The following is a 21,619-nucleotide window of genomic DNA, read 5'->3' as shown; positions in this document are numbered from 1 at the left end:
TAAATGGCTGCAAGAGCCAGGTCTGGGCCATCTTTCACTGCTTTCCTAGGCTGTTAGCAGAGTGCGGGACTGAAAGTGAAGCAGCTGGAATGGAACTGACAGTGATATGGGATGCTGGAGTTGCAAACAGCAGCTTACGTAGCACACCCCCAGCCCCATTCTGAGTGCCTCAGCTCATCCTTTCTTGCCAAGTCACATCTTCAACTGCTGTCCAGTCTGCGCACTGGTTCCCAGTCAAATGTTTATCTAAACCAATCAGGTGGCAGGATTATGTGGAAGGAAAAAGTTTTTCAGGGGTCTTACTCCAACATCTTCTGGGGCAGAACAATTTGATTTGGTTAGGGCTGTGATAATACATGATGGTTTTTCACATGAGAATCAACCTGTCACTCAGTGATGCACATTGTTAAGTATCTAGTTAATAGCCACCAAGTAAATGTGCATTAAGTGAATTCATTCAGTGTTTGAAACTTACCTTGTCCTTTCCTTGGTGTTGTCTTCCTTAATTTTTTTTTCCATCCTGGTAAATTCAGTCTTTGTGCCACCACTGCACCTTTTAAATATGTAATTTTAGCACATTTTGTCACTACTATGTGCTTACTGACTTTCTGGTTCAAAAATAATTCCCAAGGACAGGAACTATAACATCTGTCCTTGTAGCCTCAGGACCCAGCAACAACTGGTCATAGGAAAATTAGTAGCTGAGATTCTCAGTAAATAGGCATGAAAGGGAATTATCAAATACATGAGTGAGGTAGTGCCTAGCAGATGCAATATTCTGAGTATATGAAATGATAATCTTTATTAAAGATCATAAAAACAAAATTGGCTTCTCTATACAGCAGTTCCATTGATAAGAAGTGACAACAATGGAGTCAATTTACTGAGTCCGTCCTACAAGCCTGTGCCAGGCAGCAGGCCCAGACTGAACTACAAGAGGTAACTTATGTAGTGATTCCAGGTGTAAATACCACTGTCTGTCAAATGGGAGATTTGAAACAGACCGGCAAATGGCAGAGCTGCAGTTCAAAGTCAAAGATAATTGACATCAAAGCCCCCACACATTGCTCTTTTAAGAGGTGGCGGGGAAAGGAAGGCCATTTGTGTATCTGATAGAATAAAGCCTGGATTGGAGGATACCTATTCAGGTCCCAGCACCTACACAGGGAATGTGAGTGCCAGAGAGACCTGCCTGGCTCCAGTCAGTAGCAAACCTGTCTCAACCCCCCACTCCCAGGGCACACTCGGTTACTGTCCCTTGAGTGCTCCTTCATGTCGTTCAGGACTTCTCCTGGTCACCTACTTGAGACAACCCCATCCATCTTTGCCTTACCTGCTTATTCATAGGATTTTGCATACATTGTATGTTTTTATATATACTTTGTATCCTTACCTTCCCCACTTGAATGTAAACTTCACAGAAACACTCTTGCTGTTTCTCAGAAGCTCATGGCAGTGACTGGCCTAGAAGCTACTCAGCAAACATTAGTTGGGCCCGTGTGGGCCAGGTTAAGCTGTTCTTTGTGATACCATCACCCCTGCTGGAGTGCCAGTTCAAGTCCTGGCTGGTCTGCTTCTGCCATTGCTTTTAGCTACTGGGGAGCAAACCATCAGATAGAGCTTTCTGATGCTTTGCCTTTAAATTAATTAAATCTTTAAAAACAAGAGTATTAGTTCAATTGACAAGTATATACTCCAAACACCAACTGCAGTCTGGTTTTAATGCATACACGTTTCTTTGGTTTTCAAGGCACAAAGTTAATTTTTGTCCAAAGTTCCAGTTATATCCTGTCCAACGTTTAGTACATGATAAAATTGAGCCAGTATCTGTATCTTCTGATCTTTAAGTTGTCATATTCATGCATCCCAAGAACCTGGAATAGGACCTGACTAGAGCAGTTGTTTAAAAATGCCTGGAGGAGGCTGGTGTGCAAAATGGTGAGAATTAAGGGTTGCAGGCCATCCTGCACAGTGATTTATTGCTCTCATAAGGTTCCATCAGCAGGTGGAATGGAAGACGCCTCCCACCCTGACCCCTTGGGCAACCAGGGCATTATACTCCTTCACTGCCTGCTCTGTCTGGAGGACTCGTACATCAATGCCTTGTTTCTTGAGGTACTCCACAGTGGATGCAGGCACCTAGGGAGGAGGAAAAGAGAGGAGGAAGTTAAGGAGGGAGCCCCTCCAGAGCTTCCTATCCTACTATGTGTCAAGAGTACCCAATAGGATTAGACAGCATCATCTGTTTGTCCTCAGTCACTTAGCATATCACTAGTCCAAAATTTGACAGTGAGCCAAAAAGACCTCTGAGTAGAACACAAAGGTCAAGAGAAATCGAGAAAGCGTGGATTTGGGTGCCAGCCTTGGTTCTATGTCCTTGCTCGGCAGTTCAACCTTAAGTAGGTGAATTAAACCCTGAGCATTTTGTTTTCACATCTGCAATAACTTGCAGTTGTGTTAGGACCTAGTGTGAAGGGATCCACTGAGACCCAGTTGAGATGTCTAGCATGGTGAAGAGCCCTAACTGTGAATTTAGAAAAACTGGAGTTGGACTGGCCTGAATCTAAATACACACTTTGCTAGATTCCACCTACAAGAGCTAAGCGCAGCTATTTAACCTTCTCAGCCCCATTCTTGTCCTGAGAACAGGGATAATTTGTATCACAGTGTGTGAGGATAAATCAGTCAGTATATACTCTGCAGCTCCAACAGTTTCCCTGAGAGGCCTTCCACCAAGTCACTAAAGTGACCACTTTCTTCACAGCGTTTGTTATCTAATTTTTCCATCATCCATGGGGGCACGGACCTTGTTTATTGTATTAATGTCATTTTCTCTAGTGTTCAGAGGAAATATGCCTCCTAGATAGTCCTTGATTTGTATTTATAAATAGTGGCAACTGTCATTGGATATCTTCTTAACTCTGGTTCATCCTGAATATATTTTTAAATAGATTTTAACTCGATTCTGAAAGAAGAGAAACTCTAAAAGAACTCTTGGAAAAAATTTTAATATGCTTTACATATCTTCTGTACATTTGAAAGGTTTCTAACAAGTCTCCTAAAATCAGCTATTTTTACAAATGTCTTTTCTGAGATAACATGTTTTTATTTACATTATAGCCAGTAGCTCTACATAAATAAAATAAAGAGTTCAACAGATAAACAGTAAAAAGATCATAATGCAGCAGGAAAAAAGGAATGCACTATATGTAGTAATGAAAGGGAAATATTTTCAACCTCACTGCTATAAGGTAAGTTTTCAACTGGGAAAATATGGCTAAAACTACAGTAGGATACAGTTCCTACCAACAACAAAAGACTTATAGACAGGAATTATAGTAATGGGGGAAAATTGGTTTAGATTTTCAAAATATAAATAAATTATACTTTTCCCTCAGGAGTACAGTTTATCCATAAAAAGTAGAGCAAGAAGCTCATCCCTGAAGTTATATGGACGGAAGTGCATCGTGTAATAATTTAACTGGAGACAAAAAGGAATGATACTGTATAGTGCAATCCTGCTGATATGAAATGCTTACAGGTACACATGTGGTTTTTGACGTGTGTATATACTGACATATGTGTAGGAGAGACAACCAGAGCAGTGAGCACCAAGTGGGGAGACTGAGGATGTAAATCTTTCATCTTTTTATTCAATTCTGAACTGAATCTTTACCATTTTACAATGTGTTATTTCTGTAAGTAAAATTAAAACCTTCTTTTAGAGAGGGAGAAAAAGGCTTAACTTGAATGTACTTAGAAAAAGGAAAGGCAAAAGGACCATAAATATACTATAAAATATGAAACAGTGTTACAATCTAAAGGACCACCACAAGCAGCCATGCATTTCCTAAAACGATCCTACCAGCAGTCAACTATGTGCGTCCTAGTTGAGGGTGAGTCCAGAAGATATCGTGCCCTGGTGATGTGGTAGTCCTCTTTGGTAAGGACACTCTATGATGCTCACACATTGAAGACTGCTGATTTCTCAGAGTGTGTCCTGACTGTTAAGCAACAAATTATTATATTTATAATTGTAGATCTTGGGAAATTCTGGCATTGAGGCATTTCTGAAAAACAGCTGAAATAATAGAGTCTCATGGTTAAACAAACCAGAGAGCCCTACCCTGAGTAAGCAGAGCAGCAGCCTCAGCTGTTACATTTCTGAGTCACCCACTGGCTCAGCAGAATGAGGGTGCACAATACATAGAGGTGAACTTGAGTGGACCCATCTCTACAGGCAGAGGTCCACAGCAGCACCACCTGGATTCTGGAAGGCCATGCCCGCCAACACCTACCTTCAAGGCCTCACTCATTCCTCGGCCAATCACTAGGGTCTGTATGCCCTTCTCCGCAACCTCCTTTACATCCGCAGGCTGCACACCAGGAGAATGCTGGATGTGGAAAGAGAAAGCAGACAGGTACTTCCTTGCTCTCAGTCTTTCTTTTCCCAACAGACATTCTTGTGAGATTCATTCACCCAAGAAATGTTTACTGAGGTTCAGTCTGTGCCAAGGATCATTCATGATCCCAGGATTGGCAGAAGATACAGTGCTGCCAAGATTCCAAGTTAGTGAAAACCATGGAAGACTAAGGATAAATGTCAGCAGTTTGGGCACCTGATTTAGATGTCGGAGGTTGGGGAACGGTAAGGGATGGCATCTCCACGGTGGTAACATTTAAGCTGAGACCCAAAGGACAGAGCAGTACCAACTAATCTGGGAACAGCATGCACAGACACTCAGTGCAAAGGCGGGGCTTTGAGCCCTGCGGTCATTCAGATACAAAGTGACAGATGTGGGTGGAAGAAAGCAATTATGTACCAGTTTAGAGTTTCTCTGAGTTCACTGGCAACTTCAGGAAATCTCTATTTATGTTCTAAAACATTATCACTTTGTAAAATAGTCTCCCAGGCATGATTAAGGTAAGGTATTAATAAAGATGATTGCAGCATTAAAGCACGGAGGCATCTGAACTACTCTTGAGTTGGCATAGGGGATTGGGGGTTGCCATCTGGGACGTGCTAGCTTCACTGGGCTTCACCTGGCAGGTGTCATCATGAGGACAGAGGCCTGAGCACTGCAGCTCAGACAAAGCAGGCCATCCCTTGCCCAGAAACCTCTGTTCTTTGATCCAGCCAACTACTACTGTGCATCTGATGTGTGCCAAATCTCAGAATAAACATTAGAAATGTTGAGATGAAATAAATAATCCTTGGAAGCTTCATGAACATGTACAAATGTTATAACAGAGTGCGCTAAAATAGAGTTGAGGATCTTGAAAGAAGGATTAAGTGGGATATTGTAACGGAATATAGGCTGTTTTAACTGAGTCTTGAAGTATGCTTTGATGCAATTTTATTTTAATGCACATTGCCTTTGGGGAGTGGCATTCCACAAGAGCACTAGTTTGTATTCTGCTGCTCCACTTTTGGTCCAGGTCTCTGCCTAAATGCTTAGGAAAGCAGTGGAGGGCAGCCCAAGTACTTAGGCCCCTGCACTGACATAGGAGACCCAGGTTAAACTCCTGGCTTCTGGTTTTGGCCTGGTCCAGCCCTAGCAATTATGGAGGGAATCAGTGAATAAAAGATCTCTCTTTGACTCTCTCTCTGAAATTCTGCATTTCAAATAAATACAATAATTTTTAAAAATACCATTAAATTTTTTTTTAATATTTACTTCATCTTATTTGAAAGGCAAAGAGACAGAGGGTAGCAACTCCCATCCATTGGTTTGTCCCCAGTTGGCCACAATGGTCATGTCTGGGCCAGGCCAAAGCCAAGAGTCATCAAGAACTCCATGGTGGTCTCCCACGTGAATAGCAAAAGCCCAAGTACATGGTCCAGCCTGCGGCGCCTTTCCAGGCACTCTGCCGTGAGTCATAAATGGCAGCTGAATCCACTGAGCCACACTGCTTTCTCATTCAGTTTGATACACACACACACACACACACACATTCCACCAGCCACCTCCCCATAAAGAGCCAAAACACCAACAGAGAAAACAGAACATTTAAAAATAACATGGGAAAACAGAAAACAAATAGCAAGATGAAACATTTAAATTCAAAATGTTGTCAAACCACAAATAAGAGCACCTAAATGCTGTTTAAAAAGGTCTACATCGTTAATAAAGATATACACTGAAAAAGGATGAAATACCAACACAAAACTTATGAAAGCTGATGTGGTTATATTCATATCAGATTAAGATGGGGAGTTAATAGATAAGAAATATCATTTCATGATTCTGAAAGGTTTAATTCAAGAACAATTCAAAATTGTTACACTCTGAATAACAGCTATAAAATATGTGAAGACAGAAATCCCCTATCTAAAAGGAATACAAAATCATAAATGTAGATATTTTTAAGTCCTCATAATTGTTGGAATACTGGGTAGAATAAATCATTTGACCTAATGTCTTTAGGTTGTCACAGTTCTTCACATGTACAAGGAGCATTCATAGGACTGTATAGGTCTAAGATAAGACTCAATACATTTCAAAGAAATGAAATAGAGAATGTTCTCTAACATAATTGACTTAAACCAGAAATTTTTAGCAACAAAAATTTTAGAAAAACTTCAAATAATTGGTAACTGAATAATAAAATATTTTTTTAAATAAAAGATGAAGGAAAAATATATCTAAAATTATGGGTCATGGCTAAGTAATACTTAAAATGACCATTAAATGTAATAGATACAGGTCTAAATGATTACATTTCTCTTTTCCAAAGCTAAATGATAAAATCATAGTTTTTCTATTATGAGACAGAAAATGATAGTAAACAGCCAAGGGAAAAGATCAGAAGTCCAAAAGCTGGTTCATTGAAACAGTAAATAGTCCTATGTATGTTAAAAATTAAATATAAAATGAAACTTTCTAATTGAGGGAGGGGTTCAGGGAAATCCCAGCGCCTATGTAATTATAAAATTAAAAGTAAAATAGAAGGAAAAAAAATTTTTTTGACTGGAAGAACACCAATAGGTGAATTCTTATTAAAAATTTAACTAAAAAAAAACCAGATTTTCAAATCCAAGATTGGTTCAACATTTTAAAATCAGAACTGTTTACCACAGAATAAAGAGGGAAAAAATAAACATCTAAACAGATGCAGAAACACAGGAAGCTCACAGCAGGGACAGGTGTCTGGCATTTCGGTATCCTTGGCCTCCCACATGAGAATGTCTGGGTTTACCCCAGAAGTGTTCCGAGCTGCAGGTTCCTGCTGATACACACTGGCAGGCAGCAGCTGATGCTCAGATGGTCATATCCCTGCCACTCACCCATGCGGGAGACCCAGACTGAGTTCCTGCTTCCTAGCTTCGGCCTGCCCAAGCCCAGCCGTTGTAGACATATGAGTAGAGAATCAGTGGTTGGGAGCTTTCTGCTTGTCCCCTGGTCTGCTTGCCTTTCAAAAAAAGAAAAATCTTAGTATATGAAAATGAAAGAGTAGCTTCCTCTCTTTATGATAAGGGACATCTAAGAAAAACCTACAGCTAAATATGTAATATAATGTTAAAATACTCAGTGTTGGGGCCTGGCATGACAGACTAGTGGCTATATCCTCGCCATGCACGCGCTGGGATCCCATGGGGTGCTGGTTTGTATCCTATCTGTTCCACTTCCCTTCCAGCTCCCTGCCTGTGGCCTGAGAAAGCAGTTGAGAACAGCCCAAGGCCTTCGGACCCTGCACACATCCATGTAGGAAACCCAGAGGAAGCTCCTCACTCCTGCCTTCAGATGGGCTCAGCTACGGTGTTGCCGCCACCTGGGGGATGAACTAGCAGATGGATGTTTCTCCTCCTCTCTAAACCTGCCTTTCCAAAATAAATAAATAAATAAAAATATTCAGTGTTTCTCCACAACGACTACAAATAGGAATTAGACATTTACTTACTATTCATGATTTTTAAAATAAGTCTTCACTCCCCAGATGGCCACAGTGGCTGCAGCTAAGCTAATTCAAAGCTGGGAGCCAGAAGCTTCTCCAGGGCTATCCTCTGCTGCTGTCCCAGGCCATTAGCATGCAGCTGGTTCGGAAGTGGAACAGAAGGACTTGGAGCCGTGGCTTGCTGTCCCACCAGCCCCCATCTATCATCTCTTAGCAGTGTATTCCTTTCACATCTCCATGGCCAGCATCCTGGTCTAAGGTTTGAACAATGGTAGAAACTTTCTAACTGGTTTCCAGAAAACTCTTCTAGTCTTCTACAATTATCCATTCCTAATATGCTATCCAGAGTGATTTTGTCAAAACAAAAAACCCATACATGTCAACCTGCTGTTTAAAAGTATTCAATAGTTTGTTATTCCCTTAGATTAAATGCCAAATTCTGTAATGCGGTCTGTCAGCTCCCAGTGTCTCCACTCACTGCAAGTCACCCTCCGTGTGCTGCACGGCCAGTCAGATTAGGCTTCTATTGATTTTTCATTTGTAACATGTTCTCCCTTACTACTGATAAGATGAAAAGAACATCCACAGAGTGGGAAAATATATTTGCCATTTAAAGGGCTTATATTTAGAATATTTAAAAAACTTAAAACAATATGAAAACAATGGGAAAAATATTCAAACACTTCACCAAAGATACATGAAGTAGCTAGGATGCACATGAAAACAAACTCACCATCATGATTCATGCAGTCCTGCAAATTAAAACCAAAGTAGAATACCAAATGAAGGCAAGGACCAAAAAATACATCTCATTCACTGCTGGTAATTTTATAAAATGTACAGCTATTCTGAAGTGCAGTGTGGCAGTTTCTCATAAAACCCTTTATGAAGTAAGTCATTAGTCATACTCTTGGTTATTGATTCTAGAGAAATGCCAACTTGTGTTGATACAAAAACTTGTACCTGGATGCGCATGGCAGCTTTATGTATGATAGCCCCACACTGGAAACAACCCAAATGTTCACCAACTGGTGAGTAAACAAATCATATTACAATTTAAATGATGGAATACTAGTCATCAATGAAAATGAATCATTTACTGCTACACGTGAAAACATAGATGAATCTAAAATGTACAACAAGTCTCAAAAGACTATATTCAGGGCCAGTGCTGTGGTGTAGCAGGTAGATCTGCCATCTTCAATGAAAACATCGCATATAGTGCCAATTCAAGTCCTGGCTGCTCTGCTTCCAGTTCAGCTCCCTGCTATTAGCCTGGGAAAAGTAGCAGATGATGGCTGAAGTGTCTGGGCTCCTGTCATCCATTCTGGAGACCTGGAAGAAGCATCTGGCTTCAGCTTGACTCAGCTCTGGCCACTCTGGTCATCTGGGGAGTGGACCAGCAAAAGGACAGTCTTTCTTTTTCTTGGTTTATCCCTTTCTCTGTAACCTTCAAATAAATAAATAAATAAATCTTGAAGAAGAAAAGGTTACATGCAGTTATCCTATTAATATAAAAACAAATTTTAATAGGGCTTATATTTTAGAAAATAGATTAATTTCAGAATTTTTTTGTTACTTGTATTGTGATTATGCTAGAGAATCACTTTGTTTTTTTGAAGAATTTCACATTTTTGTAGGAATTAGGTATTGAGGAATAAAGAGATATATCTAAAACATACTCAAGCGGGTCAAGAAAAAAAAAACCCACCATGTATCTGCTAGTGGAGAGGAAATAAAACAAGATGAAATGTTAAAATTGGGGTCTGGATAAAAGATGCATGAAACTTCTTTGCACTGTTCTCATATTTTTTCACTTTTATAAGTGAGTTACAGTTTTGCAGAAAAAAACCAAATATACCTGCTCCCTTGCCCAAGGATACAGAAGTAAGCAGAAGCTAAGTGGCCACACAAGGCCTCAAGGGGTACACCAGATCCTTGAGGCTTTCCCAGGTTTCATGATTTGTTGGGTGGTTTAGACCTGGTGACCTTTGTCAGTCAGTATTCCAAAGCTGCTAATGAAGCAAAATTCTCTTCCATTGTTACTCCATTATATTCAAGCTTACCTAATAAACACCTTTTTAAATAATTTCCACTAAGGGCTGGTATCCTGGTATAGTGAGTAAAGCAGCTGCCTGTTGTGCCAGCAACCCATATGAATGCTGGTTTGTGTTCTAGCTGCTCCACTTCCACTCTAGCTTCCTACTATACGCCTGGAAAGCAGCAGAGGACAGCCCAAATGCTTGGGTTCGTGGCACTTATGCGGGAGACCCAGGAGAAGCTACAAGTTCCTGGCTTCAGACCAGCCCAGCTCGGCCATTGCAGCCTTTAGGAAGTGAATCAGCAAACTGAAGAGTTCTCTCTCTGCAACTCTACCTTTCAAATAAATATTACAACTGTACACACTCAGGTTTAATGGAATAGCAGAGTGTTTTAGGTTAGAACACTTACACATGCAAACGTGATGCAAACAGATCATCAGCAGGATTACATCCTTATCTTCACAAGTATGAAGAGCTAATGTCCTGGTGTCTCTGAACAGTTATCTCTGCCTCCATTTTCCCGACTTCTTACAGATCGGGAAAGTTTTATGGAAATTACGATTAAAAAATATATTTGGATTCCTAACTTAAATATTTATTTACTTGAGAGCGGGAGAGAGAAGGAGTGCTCCCATCTGCTGATACGCTCCCCAAGTGCCTGCAATGGCTGGGCGGTGTCATAGCTGGCAACCAAGAACTGACCCCATGTGGATAACAGGGATGCAGCTACCTGAGCCATTATCTGCTGCCACAAAGGATGCACATTGGGAGGAAGCTAGAATTGGGAGTGGAGCCAGAAGATAAGCACAGTTACTTATACCATAACATCTCACAGAGTAAAGACCTACCCCGAAGTTTATCATTTCAAGAGGCAAAACAAAGGATACATAGTCACTTGGTTGTAACAACTATTAAAGACTGTGTCTTATGTTATATTAAATACCCTTTTTTGGTCTTCTAGTATTGACCAACCCTAGAATCACTGGGAAGTAAATAATGAACTTAGCAATTTTTTTTCTTTTTCTTTTTTTTTTTTTAGTGACTACAGTAAATATTTAATAGAATTATAGGTCAGGGCTCAAAGTCTTCATCTTCCTTAGTAAATGCATTTATCTGAATCACTGAGTTATTTTATTTAGTAAAGAATAACACCTCCTTTGCGTAGCACCACAGGATCCCTAGCCTCGGAAGCGCCCGTTGTAGTATAATGAAGGCAGGCCAAGGACTACTAGAAATGAAGTGAAATGTCAGTAGAGAGTGCAAAACGAAGGTCCTGTGAAGCCTCAGAGATCAGAGACAGTGCAGCGATCAGTGGCTGGATCAATAGAACTCAAGCAAGAAATGTCACAGTTGGCCGCAGTACTGTGGGCCCAGGGTGTCACATACAGAGCAAGAATAATTCTGCAGGGGCCTGTGGAGTGCATGTGTTGGCCTGGAGGTGCAGTGTCAGACAGCTAGGGAGGAGCTCTCCTGCCACCAGCAGCACTTGCTCCATCCCCTCAGGGCAGACCACCCAATCCTAGCCTCTTCCTCTCCTCTAAGGGGCTTTCTCTCTCGAGGCCCAAGTTTGTAAAACCCTACTGTTTTTTTCTTGGGGGAAAGATTGTGAAAAAAAAATATCCACCAGCTATTCTGCATTATGCCAGCTAAAGAAAAGGATGGTTTATTTTTATAGCTTGGATATCTTACGTAGCATTTGGAAAAATTACTAAATTAAGCTTTCAAAGGAGCATTTTCTTCTGAACAAATTAAGTGAACATAAATGGATAGTGGCAGCGCCTATCTAGCTATGTTGCTGATGAAAGCAAATTCTGTGAGGGAAGGTTATAGAAGCTTTGGAATCTGTCCCCATGGACACTGCCTGAGTCACATTCTCATTACCACTTGTTTGAATTAACAGCCTCCTAAAAGCTGGCCTGGTTTTTTTTGCCACTGGTTCCTCTGGCACACTGGTGAAACCTGTGGTTCCCTTTTCATGATAATGTTTTCTGTTTTTGCGGGTTTTTTCCTCCCCTTTGTTCTTAATGATTTACTCATTTCTTTGAAAGGCAGAGTCACAGAGAAAGGGAGAGACAGAGATCTTTCATGGGTTGATTCACTTCCCAGATAGTCACAATGGCGAAGGCTGGGCCAGGAGCCAGGAGCTGCTTCCAGGACCAACAGCTGGGTCCAGTGGTCATCTTCCATTGCGTTCCCGGGGCATTAGAGAGAACTGGGTCAGAACAGGAGCATCTGGGACTTGAACCAGTGCCCATATGGTATCCCAGCATCATTATGTGGAGGTGTTACCTGCTACAACACTGGCTCCTCACAATAATGTTTTAAAATATACAGGATGGGAAAAAAATGAAATATACATGATGGAAATATATTACAAAGGAAGTACCTCTTTTATCTGTCACATAAGGATATGAGAGGTTCACTGACAGTGACTGGAAGAGGGTCCCTGACAGAACCCAATCACTGGGACATCCTGATTTCACACTTTCAAGTCCCCTAGAAGGGATCAGAAATATATGATTACTGTCAAGATACAAAGTCTCTCTGTTAGAGTAATCTGAGCAGTCAGACATTGACAAGAGGGTTGTGGGGTTTGTCTCCTTGCCCCCTTTTCAATTTAGTGAGTCTGACAGTTCCTCAAGAGGTTAAACATAGTTAGCCTATGACCTAGCAAATTATTCCTGTTTGTTCTGTTGCTGGGGTCCATGAGGAGGGTGTGGACAACAGGAAGGTGTGAAGAGTATTGTTCCATTGCAGGCAGGGCCTCAAGGAATTTCCCACTGGGCCCGTGAATGTCTCTACAACCACCTGAATGCAGCTCCACCTCCCTTTGCATGGACAAAGGACAACCCTGCTGAGAACCCTGTAATCTATTTAGGCCTGGTCTGCCACTGTGAACTTGGAAGTTGATATTGCTGATACTGTTTTAGCAAAAAGGCCTTTTAGTATTCATGCTGTCGTGGCCTTCCCCATTGACCATATGCTAATCAAGGGTGTTAAGTCTCCAGGTGTAGTGGGAATCTATTCTTCCCTCTTTCCTTGATCTTTAGCCCCCTCCTTCTGTGATTCAAGAGGAAGTTGTAAAATGAGGGTTGTAGTGGGAATGTGTTACTGATTGATATAGCCCATCTATTGAGAACTTTCTGACCACAGGATTAGGACTAAGGATATCCTGCCTCAGGAAACATTTGGCAAAAATATCCTTAGGAATGCCTGCTTGACCAGGTGTGAAAAGTCTATGCCAGCCTTTGTGACGGTTTCTGTAAAAATAAAGCAGACAGCTTTGTAGCATTGTCCATTATGATCTTGGAATTGTAGTGGTCCATTTCATTCTCTTGGCGCCTCACCACGCACCCTTCTCAAGTTCCGAACTGAGCTGGAGCTGGACTGTGGCAGTCTGTTCCTAGGAGAAATGAATTGTTTCCTGTACGTGAAACATTAGGAATAAGCACATTCACGACACCAGGATGATGAGTCACTGCCAGAAGCTAGGGATAGGGAAGACAGGGCACTTGTTTGACAAGCTTATGAATGTGAGGGGATCAACTGTACACTCTGAAAGGGTGAGTTTGGTGGTAGTGAAGTATTTCTCACCAAAAGAGAAGAGTAATTACTTTTCAATTGGTCACCTTCCTGCAGTGTTGACTGGCCTCACCTCTTACCTCGGTTCCTGTCTCTCTCCAGTCCCAAGCCCGACTGCCCCCTGGCCATACTTTGCAGTCCTTATAGAGTGTGGTGCAGCCTTGTACTTTCATCTGTCCCCATGAAAGGGAAGCAATTTCAGGGGAAGACATTGAATTGGAGTGAAATCTGAAATAAAAAAAAAAATATGCTAAATCAGTTATAGAGCCTCCCACCACAAATTTAGTGATACTAAGCTCCCGGTCTCTACAATTCAGGATGCAGCGTTCTCATTTATGTGGTTGGTACTTCTTTAAACAGTAACTATTATTCCTGGGATTCTGATTTATCCAGTCATTGCAGTCAGATAGTACAACTTCTTCTCTGGCTCTAGAGGGACTCCACAGGAGATTTGTATTTACAGGTCAGATTCAAAGGTAGAGATTTATTTCAGAGTAATGGCATAAGGAAGTTGATACATCTCTTCCCCTAAAACAATTATACAGCTGGAAAACAGAACAAAAATCAGCTTTCTTAATCTAGAATTAAAAGGCAGAAATAGAAAACTGCTTATTCATGAAAACCACCAAATTTCAGGTAAAAACATAATTTTTGCTCTTGCATAGAACTACTTCAGTGCCCACCCCAGTCCCATTGTCACCATGAAAATGAATGCCCCATAATGCAATGTAATTACTAAAAATATATATATATTAAAAAAAAAAAAAAAGAAAGACAATGAACAGCATATGGGCCTAGAGGCTAAAGTTCTCGCCTTTCACAAGCTGGGATCGGCACCAGTTTCTGTCCCGATGGCCCTGCTTCCCATCCAGCTCCCTGCTTGTGGCCTGGGAAAGCAGTCCAGGACGGCCCAAAGCCTTGGGACCCTGCACCCACATGGGAGACCCAGAAAGAAACTAAGAGCTCCTGGCTTTGGATGAACTCATCTCTGGCTGTTGTAGATACTTGGGGTGTGAATCAGTGGATGGAAGATCTTCCTTTCTGTATATCTTTCGAATAAAAATAAATAAACAAAATTGGGCCCGGCGCGGTGGCACAAGTGGTTAAAGGTCCTCGCCTTGCACGCCCGGGATCCCATATGAGCGCCAGTTCTATCCCGGCAGACCCGCTTCCCTTCCAGCTTCCTGCCTGTGGCCTGGGAAAGCAGTCAAGGACGGCCCAAGGCCTTGGGACCCTGCACCCGTGTGGGAGACCTGGAAGGGGCTCCTGGCTTCGGATCGGCATAGTATCGGCCGTTATGGTCACATGGGGAGTGACTCATCGGACGGAAGATCTTCCTCTCTGTCTCTCCTCTCTGTATATCCGCCTTTCCAAAAAAAAAAAAAAATAAAAATAAAAATAAATCTTTAAAAAAAATAAATAAATAAAAGATGAAAGAAAAAAAGTAAATGGACAGCCCTGTTGCACTGCCACAGCAGGAACACTTCATCCTTTTTTAAAGGTTTATTTTCTTTCTTATTGGAAAGATTGGAAAGACAGATACACAGAGAAGAACTTCCCAAGTGGCTGCAACTGCCAGAGCTGCCCGGATCCGAAGCCAGGACCCCCGCAGGGATTAGAGTTGGCGCCCAAATGGGATCCTGGGGCATGCAAGGCAAGGATTTTAGTCACTAGGCTACGGCATTGGGCCCAGGAACATTTCATTCTAAACATTATCAAGTTCAAAAGGATGGTCTTGGTCACAAGCATGGATTGACCAACTAGGCAGGGTTTTAATAGTTTCCCAAATGTGCTGGTATGATGGCCCAACTGGCTAATCCTCTATCTCCAAGTGTCGGCAATCCATATGGGCACTGGTTTGTGCCTTGGCAGTTTTACTTCCCATTCAGCTCTGTGCTTAAGGCTGGGAAAGCAGAGGAGGATGGCTCAGAGCTCCTGGCTTTGGATCAGCTCAGCTATGGCCATTGTGACTATTTGGGTAGTAAACCAACAGATGGAAGATCTTTGTCTCTGTCTCTCCTTCTCTGTAAATCTGTCTTGCCAATAATAAATCTATAAAACAATTTTCCAAATATAATACATGTATTGGAGGCTTCAAAAGCTTTCCACATATGCTGTGTAAACCAGAGTCTATGAGCCTATGTAACAAAAACCAAGTAGGCCTAATTCTTGAAACATCATATCCTGGTGGAGCCTGTGCTCAGTGATGGGGTGAGAAGACTCCTGATGCCCAGCTGAATGTAAAAGACACCTAACAGGCAGAATACCAGCACTGGTACTTGAGCAAACTCTGATTAATCCTTGGCCGCATGTTAAGTGACAGAGAAGACACTTCTCAAAAACCAGGTTGAAAATCAGACAACAAAGATTTAAGTGGCCAAATGATACAGGGAAAATCGAAGTCATACATTTAGTGCTACAGTTCATTGCAATGATCTGCCACTGAAGAGTATTCAGAGATAGGAACTCAGGTTCTGTCCTCAGGCACAGATGAGTTTGGCCCTCTGTCTTTCTGCACACCCATTCTGCTGTTCTTTCACGGGATGCTGTTTTTCATGGGACAATGCTGCAAGAAAGCCTTCACCAGATATTAAAACTTGATCACAGACGATTCGAAGCCAGGAGCCAGGAACTTCTTCTGGGTCTCCCATGTGGGTACAGGGTCCCAAGGTTTTGGGCCATCCTCGACTGCTTTCTCAGGCCACAAGCAGGGAGCTGGATGAGAAGTGGAGCTGCCGGGATTAGAACCGGTGCCCATATGGGATCCCGGGTGCGTTCAAGGCGAGGACTTTAGCAGCTAGGCCATGGCACCGGGCCCTATTCATGTATTTTTAAAGATTTATGTACAAGTCAGAATTGTAGCAAGAGAATCTTCCATCCATCAGTTCATTCTCCAGATGGCTACAATGGCTGGGTAGGGACAAAGCCGGGAGTCCAGAGCTTCTTCCAGGTCTCCAATGTGGGTGACAATTGGGCCATCCTCTGTTGCTTTCCTCAGACCATTAAAAGGCACTAGATTTGTCATCAGCTCACATGGGATGCTGCCACTGTAGGCTATGGCTTTACCTGCTATTCCACATTGTCTGCCCCACACATATCATTTTTTAAGATTTTGTACAAATTTTATTTGAAAGGTAGAATTACAAAGAGAGAAAGAACAAAAAGAGAGAGATCTTTCATTTGCAGGTTTACTTCCCAAATAGTTCTTATAACCTGGGGCTGGCAAGGTCAAAGCCAGGGGGCAGTAACTCCATCTGGGTCTCCCATGTGGCTGGCAGGGTTCAAAGCACTTGGGCCATCTTCTGCTGCTTTCCCCGATACATCAGCAGGAAAGTTGATCACCAATGGACTGTTTGTTACTGTTTTGTTTTGTTTAATTACATAGTCAGATATACTATGCAGAGAAGAGGAAAGATAGAGAAGATCTTCCGTGTGCTGATTCACTCCTCAAGCGGCCACAATGGCCAGAGCTGAGCCGATCTGAAGTCAGGAGCCCATAGCTTCTTCCTGGTCTCCCATGCAAGTTCAGGGTCCCAAGGTTTTGGTCTATTCTTGACTGCTTTCCCATGCCACAAGCAGGGAAGTTGGGTGGGAAGCAGGGCTACTGGGACACAAACTGGCACCCATATGGGACCATACAAGGCAAGGACTTAAGCCATTAAGCTACTGTGTCAAGCCCTCCAGTTGGAGGCACATATGAGATGCTGGTGTTACCGGCAGCAGTTCAACATGCATCATCACAACACAGGCCTCAAGCATCATGTTGCTAGTATGCTTTGCCTAACACAGTTCTGCTTGGCATGTGAAAATTGATGTGTTTGGCAACCAAAAACTTTTATTAAATATAAAGTAAAAGTATTATATTTGGGGTTCAGTGGTTAAGCTGGTGCTGCTGAAATATAAAGTCTGCTGTTTTCCAGTCAGAGTTGCTGGATAGAGTTCAGGTGGCCAGCTGAGTAGTGATGGACTTGGGAGCTCAGGGCCGAGACTGCTCCGTAACTGGCACATAAGCACTATATCCCTCATTTTAACAATCTTTTTGGTCTAGAACAGAGAATATCAGTTCTTGCTGTTCTGGATACCAAGCTGGAAAACAGAATGTCTGTTCCTGGTTATCTAACAGTGGAGATTACAAAGCTGGATGGCCAAGTCTAATACAAGGCATAGAGCAGTATCCAATGGAGATCCCTACCATTATTTAACTTTTCAGTAACAACGCTCACTCAGAGAAACCGACTTCAGCCATGCCTTTCGGAAAGAACATACAGTCTGAAGCAAAAAGATGGAAGAGTTTTCAGAAATGATTTCATCAATGAATATCATTCTAGTATTCAGTTGTCATTAATACAAAACATCAGAACAGTTGATCTGAACCTTGGTGTATATGAGGATATCTTTTTGATATTGTACATTTCCTTATTAAACTATTTTTAGAGTACATATTCCTGTTTCCACTTATGCTTTACAGCTTTCCCGTGATAATATATATAAACATACTGACTTTTTTTAGACAAACCCAATTGCCTCTCTAAAAATTAGGAATTCTCCACATAGGCTCCAGAATTGCATTCCTTTCACCCACCAAACAAAACCAGTATGTGTAAAAATTTTTGGAACAAGCACAAAGTTAACAGAGTGCAGAGACAGAAATGTCTGTAGGTTGTTCTCAAGAGTTTGAGTAGGGGTAGGTGTTTGGTGCAGTAGTTATGATGCTGCTTGAAATGTAAGATCTTTCTGTCTCTCCTCTCTAAATCTCATCTGCCTTTCCAATAAAAATAAATCCTTTTAGAAAAATATCTACAGGGCCCGGCGCGGTGGCGCAAATGGTTAAGGTCCTCGCCTTGCACGCCCGGGATCCCATATGGGTGCTGGTTTTATCCTGGCAGCCCCGCTTCCCATCCAGCTCCCTGCCTGTGGCCCAGGAAAGCACTCGAGGACGGCCCAAAGCTTTGGGACCCTGCACCCATGTGGGAGACCTGGAAGGGGCTCCTGGCTTCGGACCGGCATAGTATCGGCCGTTGCGCTCACTTGGGGAGTGACTCATCGGACGGAAGATCTTCCTCTCTGTCTCTCCTCTCTGTATATCCGCCTTTCCAATAAAAATAATAAAAATAAATCTTTAAAAAAATAAAAAAAGAAAAATATTTACAGTGTCTTCCTGTGCCCCTTTCCAGTCAATCCTTAGTTAAGTTAAAAGGAAACCACTACTGTGATTTCTATTCCAAGAGATTGGTTTGGCCTTCATATTAATAGATTATGTAAGACCTTTTTTGTATATGCCTTCTTCCACTCAGCGTATTTTTGATTTTCACTCATGTTGTAGTGTGCATCACCAGTACATACTGCTATGTGCAGTAGTCTATTGTAGGAATATATCACAATGTATCCATTTTCCTATTGATGGATGTTTGGGTTTTGACTTTTTGGCCTTTTTTTCCCAAGATTTATTTTATTTATTTGAAAATCAGCAATACAGAAAGAGAAAGAGAGAGAGACAGAGCACTCTTGTATTTGCTGGTTGCTCTCCCCAGATGCCCATCGACAGGCCTGAGGCAAGCTGAAGCCAAGGGCATCAGTTCACACTAGCAGGAAAGCTGAATGGAGGCAGACCCAGCACTCCACTACAGGACAGTGGCGACTCATGGCATATTAGCTGCTCTGCCAAATGCCTGCTCCATTGTTCTGGTATTTTTAACAAATCAGGTATTAATTCTGACTGAAAAAATTGAACTTTTTTCCCCCTTAAAAGTAAGTCCGATTTGAACTACCTCGGGAGATTCCTTATCGCACTGTGTGTGAAGCGTGTTGAAAGGTCTCTTCGTGGCAGTAATAAGTCAACTGCAGGCTTCCACCTTTACTTTCTACTCCACCATGCAAAACCCAGTTATTTAAAGACCTTAGTGGGGACTACACTCTGGCAACTCACAATTTCTGTGAGCTAAGAAAGGCAAGAAAAGATTGCAGTATCTCTTAGTCTTTGTGTTGTTTATTTACAACAACTGACCTAGCAGATGTGACCTAAACTTTGCTTTGTAGTAAAACAACTCTTATCTGTTGGGTGGATTTAACTTTCTGTTGCCCAAGGACTTTGTTCACATGCCAGTTGGGATTAGAAGAGGCATAAACTGTAATCTTATGAGAACACTACAGTAATAGTGTTTTTATTTGCTTTTAGAATACTATTTTTTAAGGCAGTAAAGTACTGGAAAAATGAAAAATAAAGGCAGGATCAAGACAAGATATGGTGTAAAAGCCACATCGATTGACATGTAATTAAGTCTTTCAATTTGAAGCTTCTTCCTACAGATACTCCTTCAGAAGGATATTCATTTCATTTTAAAGCACTGTGTATGCATCTTTAAGAGCATTTACATAATGACTATTTGGAAGATTTTTGGGGGTGTCTTTCCAGAAGACTGTTACACCTGCATTATATCACATTCTCTTGTTTGAGAATTCTTCCAAGATGTTACAGTTTAGTTCATTTCAGGAACTTTGTAACAGAATTTCATTACTCATCAAATTAAAACCTCTTTTACAACATTTCACAACCATAAAGTAAGAATCCCTTCCATTTTTTGTTGTTTCCTTTTTGTTTTGGAGAAGACAGGCAAAGAGTACTCAGGTGCAGCTCTAATTCCTAATGTTTCAGGACACGGGCAGGGCTGGGTTTGCACTGAATGCAATGCAGGTCTCTCCACAGTGCAGGGGGCAGGAGCCCCAGCTACTTGCACCGCTGTCCCCTGCCCCTGTACAGGCACTGTATAAACAGGAAGCAACCAGCTGTGTATCAAATCCAAGTGATCCAATATGGAAAGAAGGCATCTACACTTGTCAGATCAAATGGCCACCTCCCTTTAATACAATTTTTTTATTATTTTTATTTTCATTGGAAAGGCGGATATACAGAGAGGAGAGACAGAGAGGAAGATCTTCCGTCTGATGATTCACTCCCCAAGTGAGCGCAATGGCTAATGCTATTGCTGATCCGAAGCCAGGAGTCTCTTCCAGGTCTCCCACACGGGTGCAGGGTCCCAAAGCTTTGGACCATCCTCGACTGCCTTCCCGGGCCACAAGCAGGGAGCTGGATGGGAAGAGGGGCCGCCGGGATTAGAACCGGCGCCCATATGGGATCCCGGGCGTGCAAGGCGAGGACCTTAACCACTTGCACCACCGCGCCGGGTCCCAAAATTGAATGTTTAAAATTATTTTCTGTATTCCTGATACAATGATTTGCCTGTCTTCCTTTACATATATTCCTCTTTTGTGTTTCATGCTGAACCTCGCTTCGGGTTCCTTTTACAAAGTAGGCACTGCGGAAGGCTTCAGTGCATTCTGAACAGTTTAGCTCAACAGAATCGAACATTAACTACAGCTGTATTCGGTGTAAATTACTCTCTGGTGACAGCCACTATTTAGGAACAAGATTCAAGCGCATAGTCTCATCATTTTACTGTGAAGGATCCAGGACAACCTTAGAGGTAGGCACGAAGTTCAAGGCAATGAAGAAACTTGGAAGTATCATAAAGTCTGGAACTCCGAGTTCTCGCCAACTGCTGGCCGCATCACCGTCCCTGGAACGTCCGCCCTGGGACCCTGGTCCCCACCACACCCTGGCCCCCCTGGTCCCCGTCAGACCCCCATCTCCCGGCGGCGTCCCCACCCTTCACTCTGGTGATTCTCGGGGTCGCCCTCCTTCTGTCTGTCCGGGGACAGCGACACCCTTCAGACGCTTCACCCAAGGTCCTGCCGGAAAGCGTTCCAGACACCCAACGCCCTGCCAGCAAGGCGCTGTGTTGGTTTTCAGCTTCTCACTGACCGTCCTCGACGTTCCCCCACCTTCTGGCAGCCCGCTGTCAGCCCCCGGGTGTCCCGGCCCCCCGAAAACTCACCTAACGTCTTGCCTTCGGGGCGGCTTTTCCTGTCCCTGCTCAGCGTCCTCCCGTTAGCTGAAAGGCCCTTCTGGAATCAGCCTTGCGGCCGGCCCCGCCCCCCCACGCCCATTGGCCGGTGTCTCGCAAGCCCCGCCCCCGGGCCTGCAGCCCGCCTCCCGCCCCGCTTCCCTTGTTTTCATTCCCCTTGTCACACGAGGCAGCGGC

General features: G+C 42.7%; 1 protein-coding gene across 3 annotated transcripts; it reads right to left on the bottom strand.

The window, feature by feature from the left end:
- Positions 1 to 1,700: 1,700 nt before the first annotated feature.
- AAMDC (adipogenesis associated Mth938 domain containing) lies at positions 1,701 to 21,548 on the bottom strand. Of its 3 annotated transcripts, none has more exons than XM_040964322.1 (4): positions 21,434 to 21,548; positions 13,601 to 13,764; positions 4,299 to 4,394; positions 1,701 to 2,139 (listed from the first exon to the last, which is right to left on the bottom strand). In XM_040964322.1, exons 2-4 carry the CDS (start codon positions 13,730 to 13,732, stop codon positions 1,999 to 2,001), a joined length of 369 nt encoding a protein of 122 aa, XP_040820256.1. In that variant the 5' UTR covers positions 13,733 to 13,764; positions 21,434 to 21,548; the 3' UTR covers positions 1,701 to 1,998. The 3 variants fall into 3 exon arrangements, with proteins under 3 accessions (XP_040820256.1, XP_040820257.1, XP_040820258.1); XM_040964323.1 differs by having other exon boundaries at positions 13,601 to 13,748; positions 21,413 to 21,487; XM_040964324.1 differs by lacking the exon at positions 4,299 to 4,394 and having other exon boundaries at positions 13,601 to 13,748; positions 21,413 to 21,487.
- Positions 21,549 to 21,619: the final 71 nt, after the last annotated feature.

This window comes from Ochotona curzoniae, unplaced genomic scaffold (genome assembly GCF_017591425.1).
Source record: "Ochotona curzoniae isolate NIBS_2020 unplaced genomic scaffold, NIBS_Ocur_1.0 scaffold_3223, whole genome shotgun sequence".
Classification (NCBI taxonomy): Eukaryota; Metazoa; Chordata; class Mammalia; order Lagomorpha; family Ochotonidae; genus Ochotona; species Ochotona curzoniae.
Note: the sequence above shows the minus strand (reverse complement) of the source record. Positions and strands in the feature narration are given on the sequence as shown.

What these genes read in the sequence shown, in the direction of transcription:
- AAMDC (XM_040964322.1), bottom strand. Translation starts at nt 13,732, where the DNA reads ATGTCTTCCCCTGAAATTGCTTCCCTTTCATGGGGACAGATGAAAGTA. An exon ending in GGAGAGAGACAGGAACCGAG is followed by an intron (nt 4,395 to 13,600) that starts GTAAGAGGTGAG and finishes TTCCACATCCAG; the next exon opens with CATTCTCCTGGTGTGCAGCC. An exon ending in GAATGAGTGAGGCCTTGAAG is followed by an intron (nt 2,140 to 4,298) that starts GTAGGTGTTGGC and finishes CCTCCTCCCTAG; the next exon opens with GTGCCTGCATCCACTGTGGA.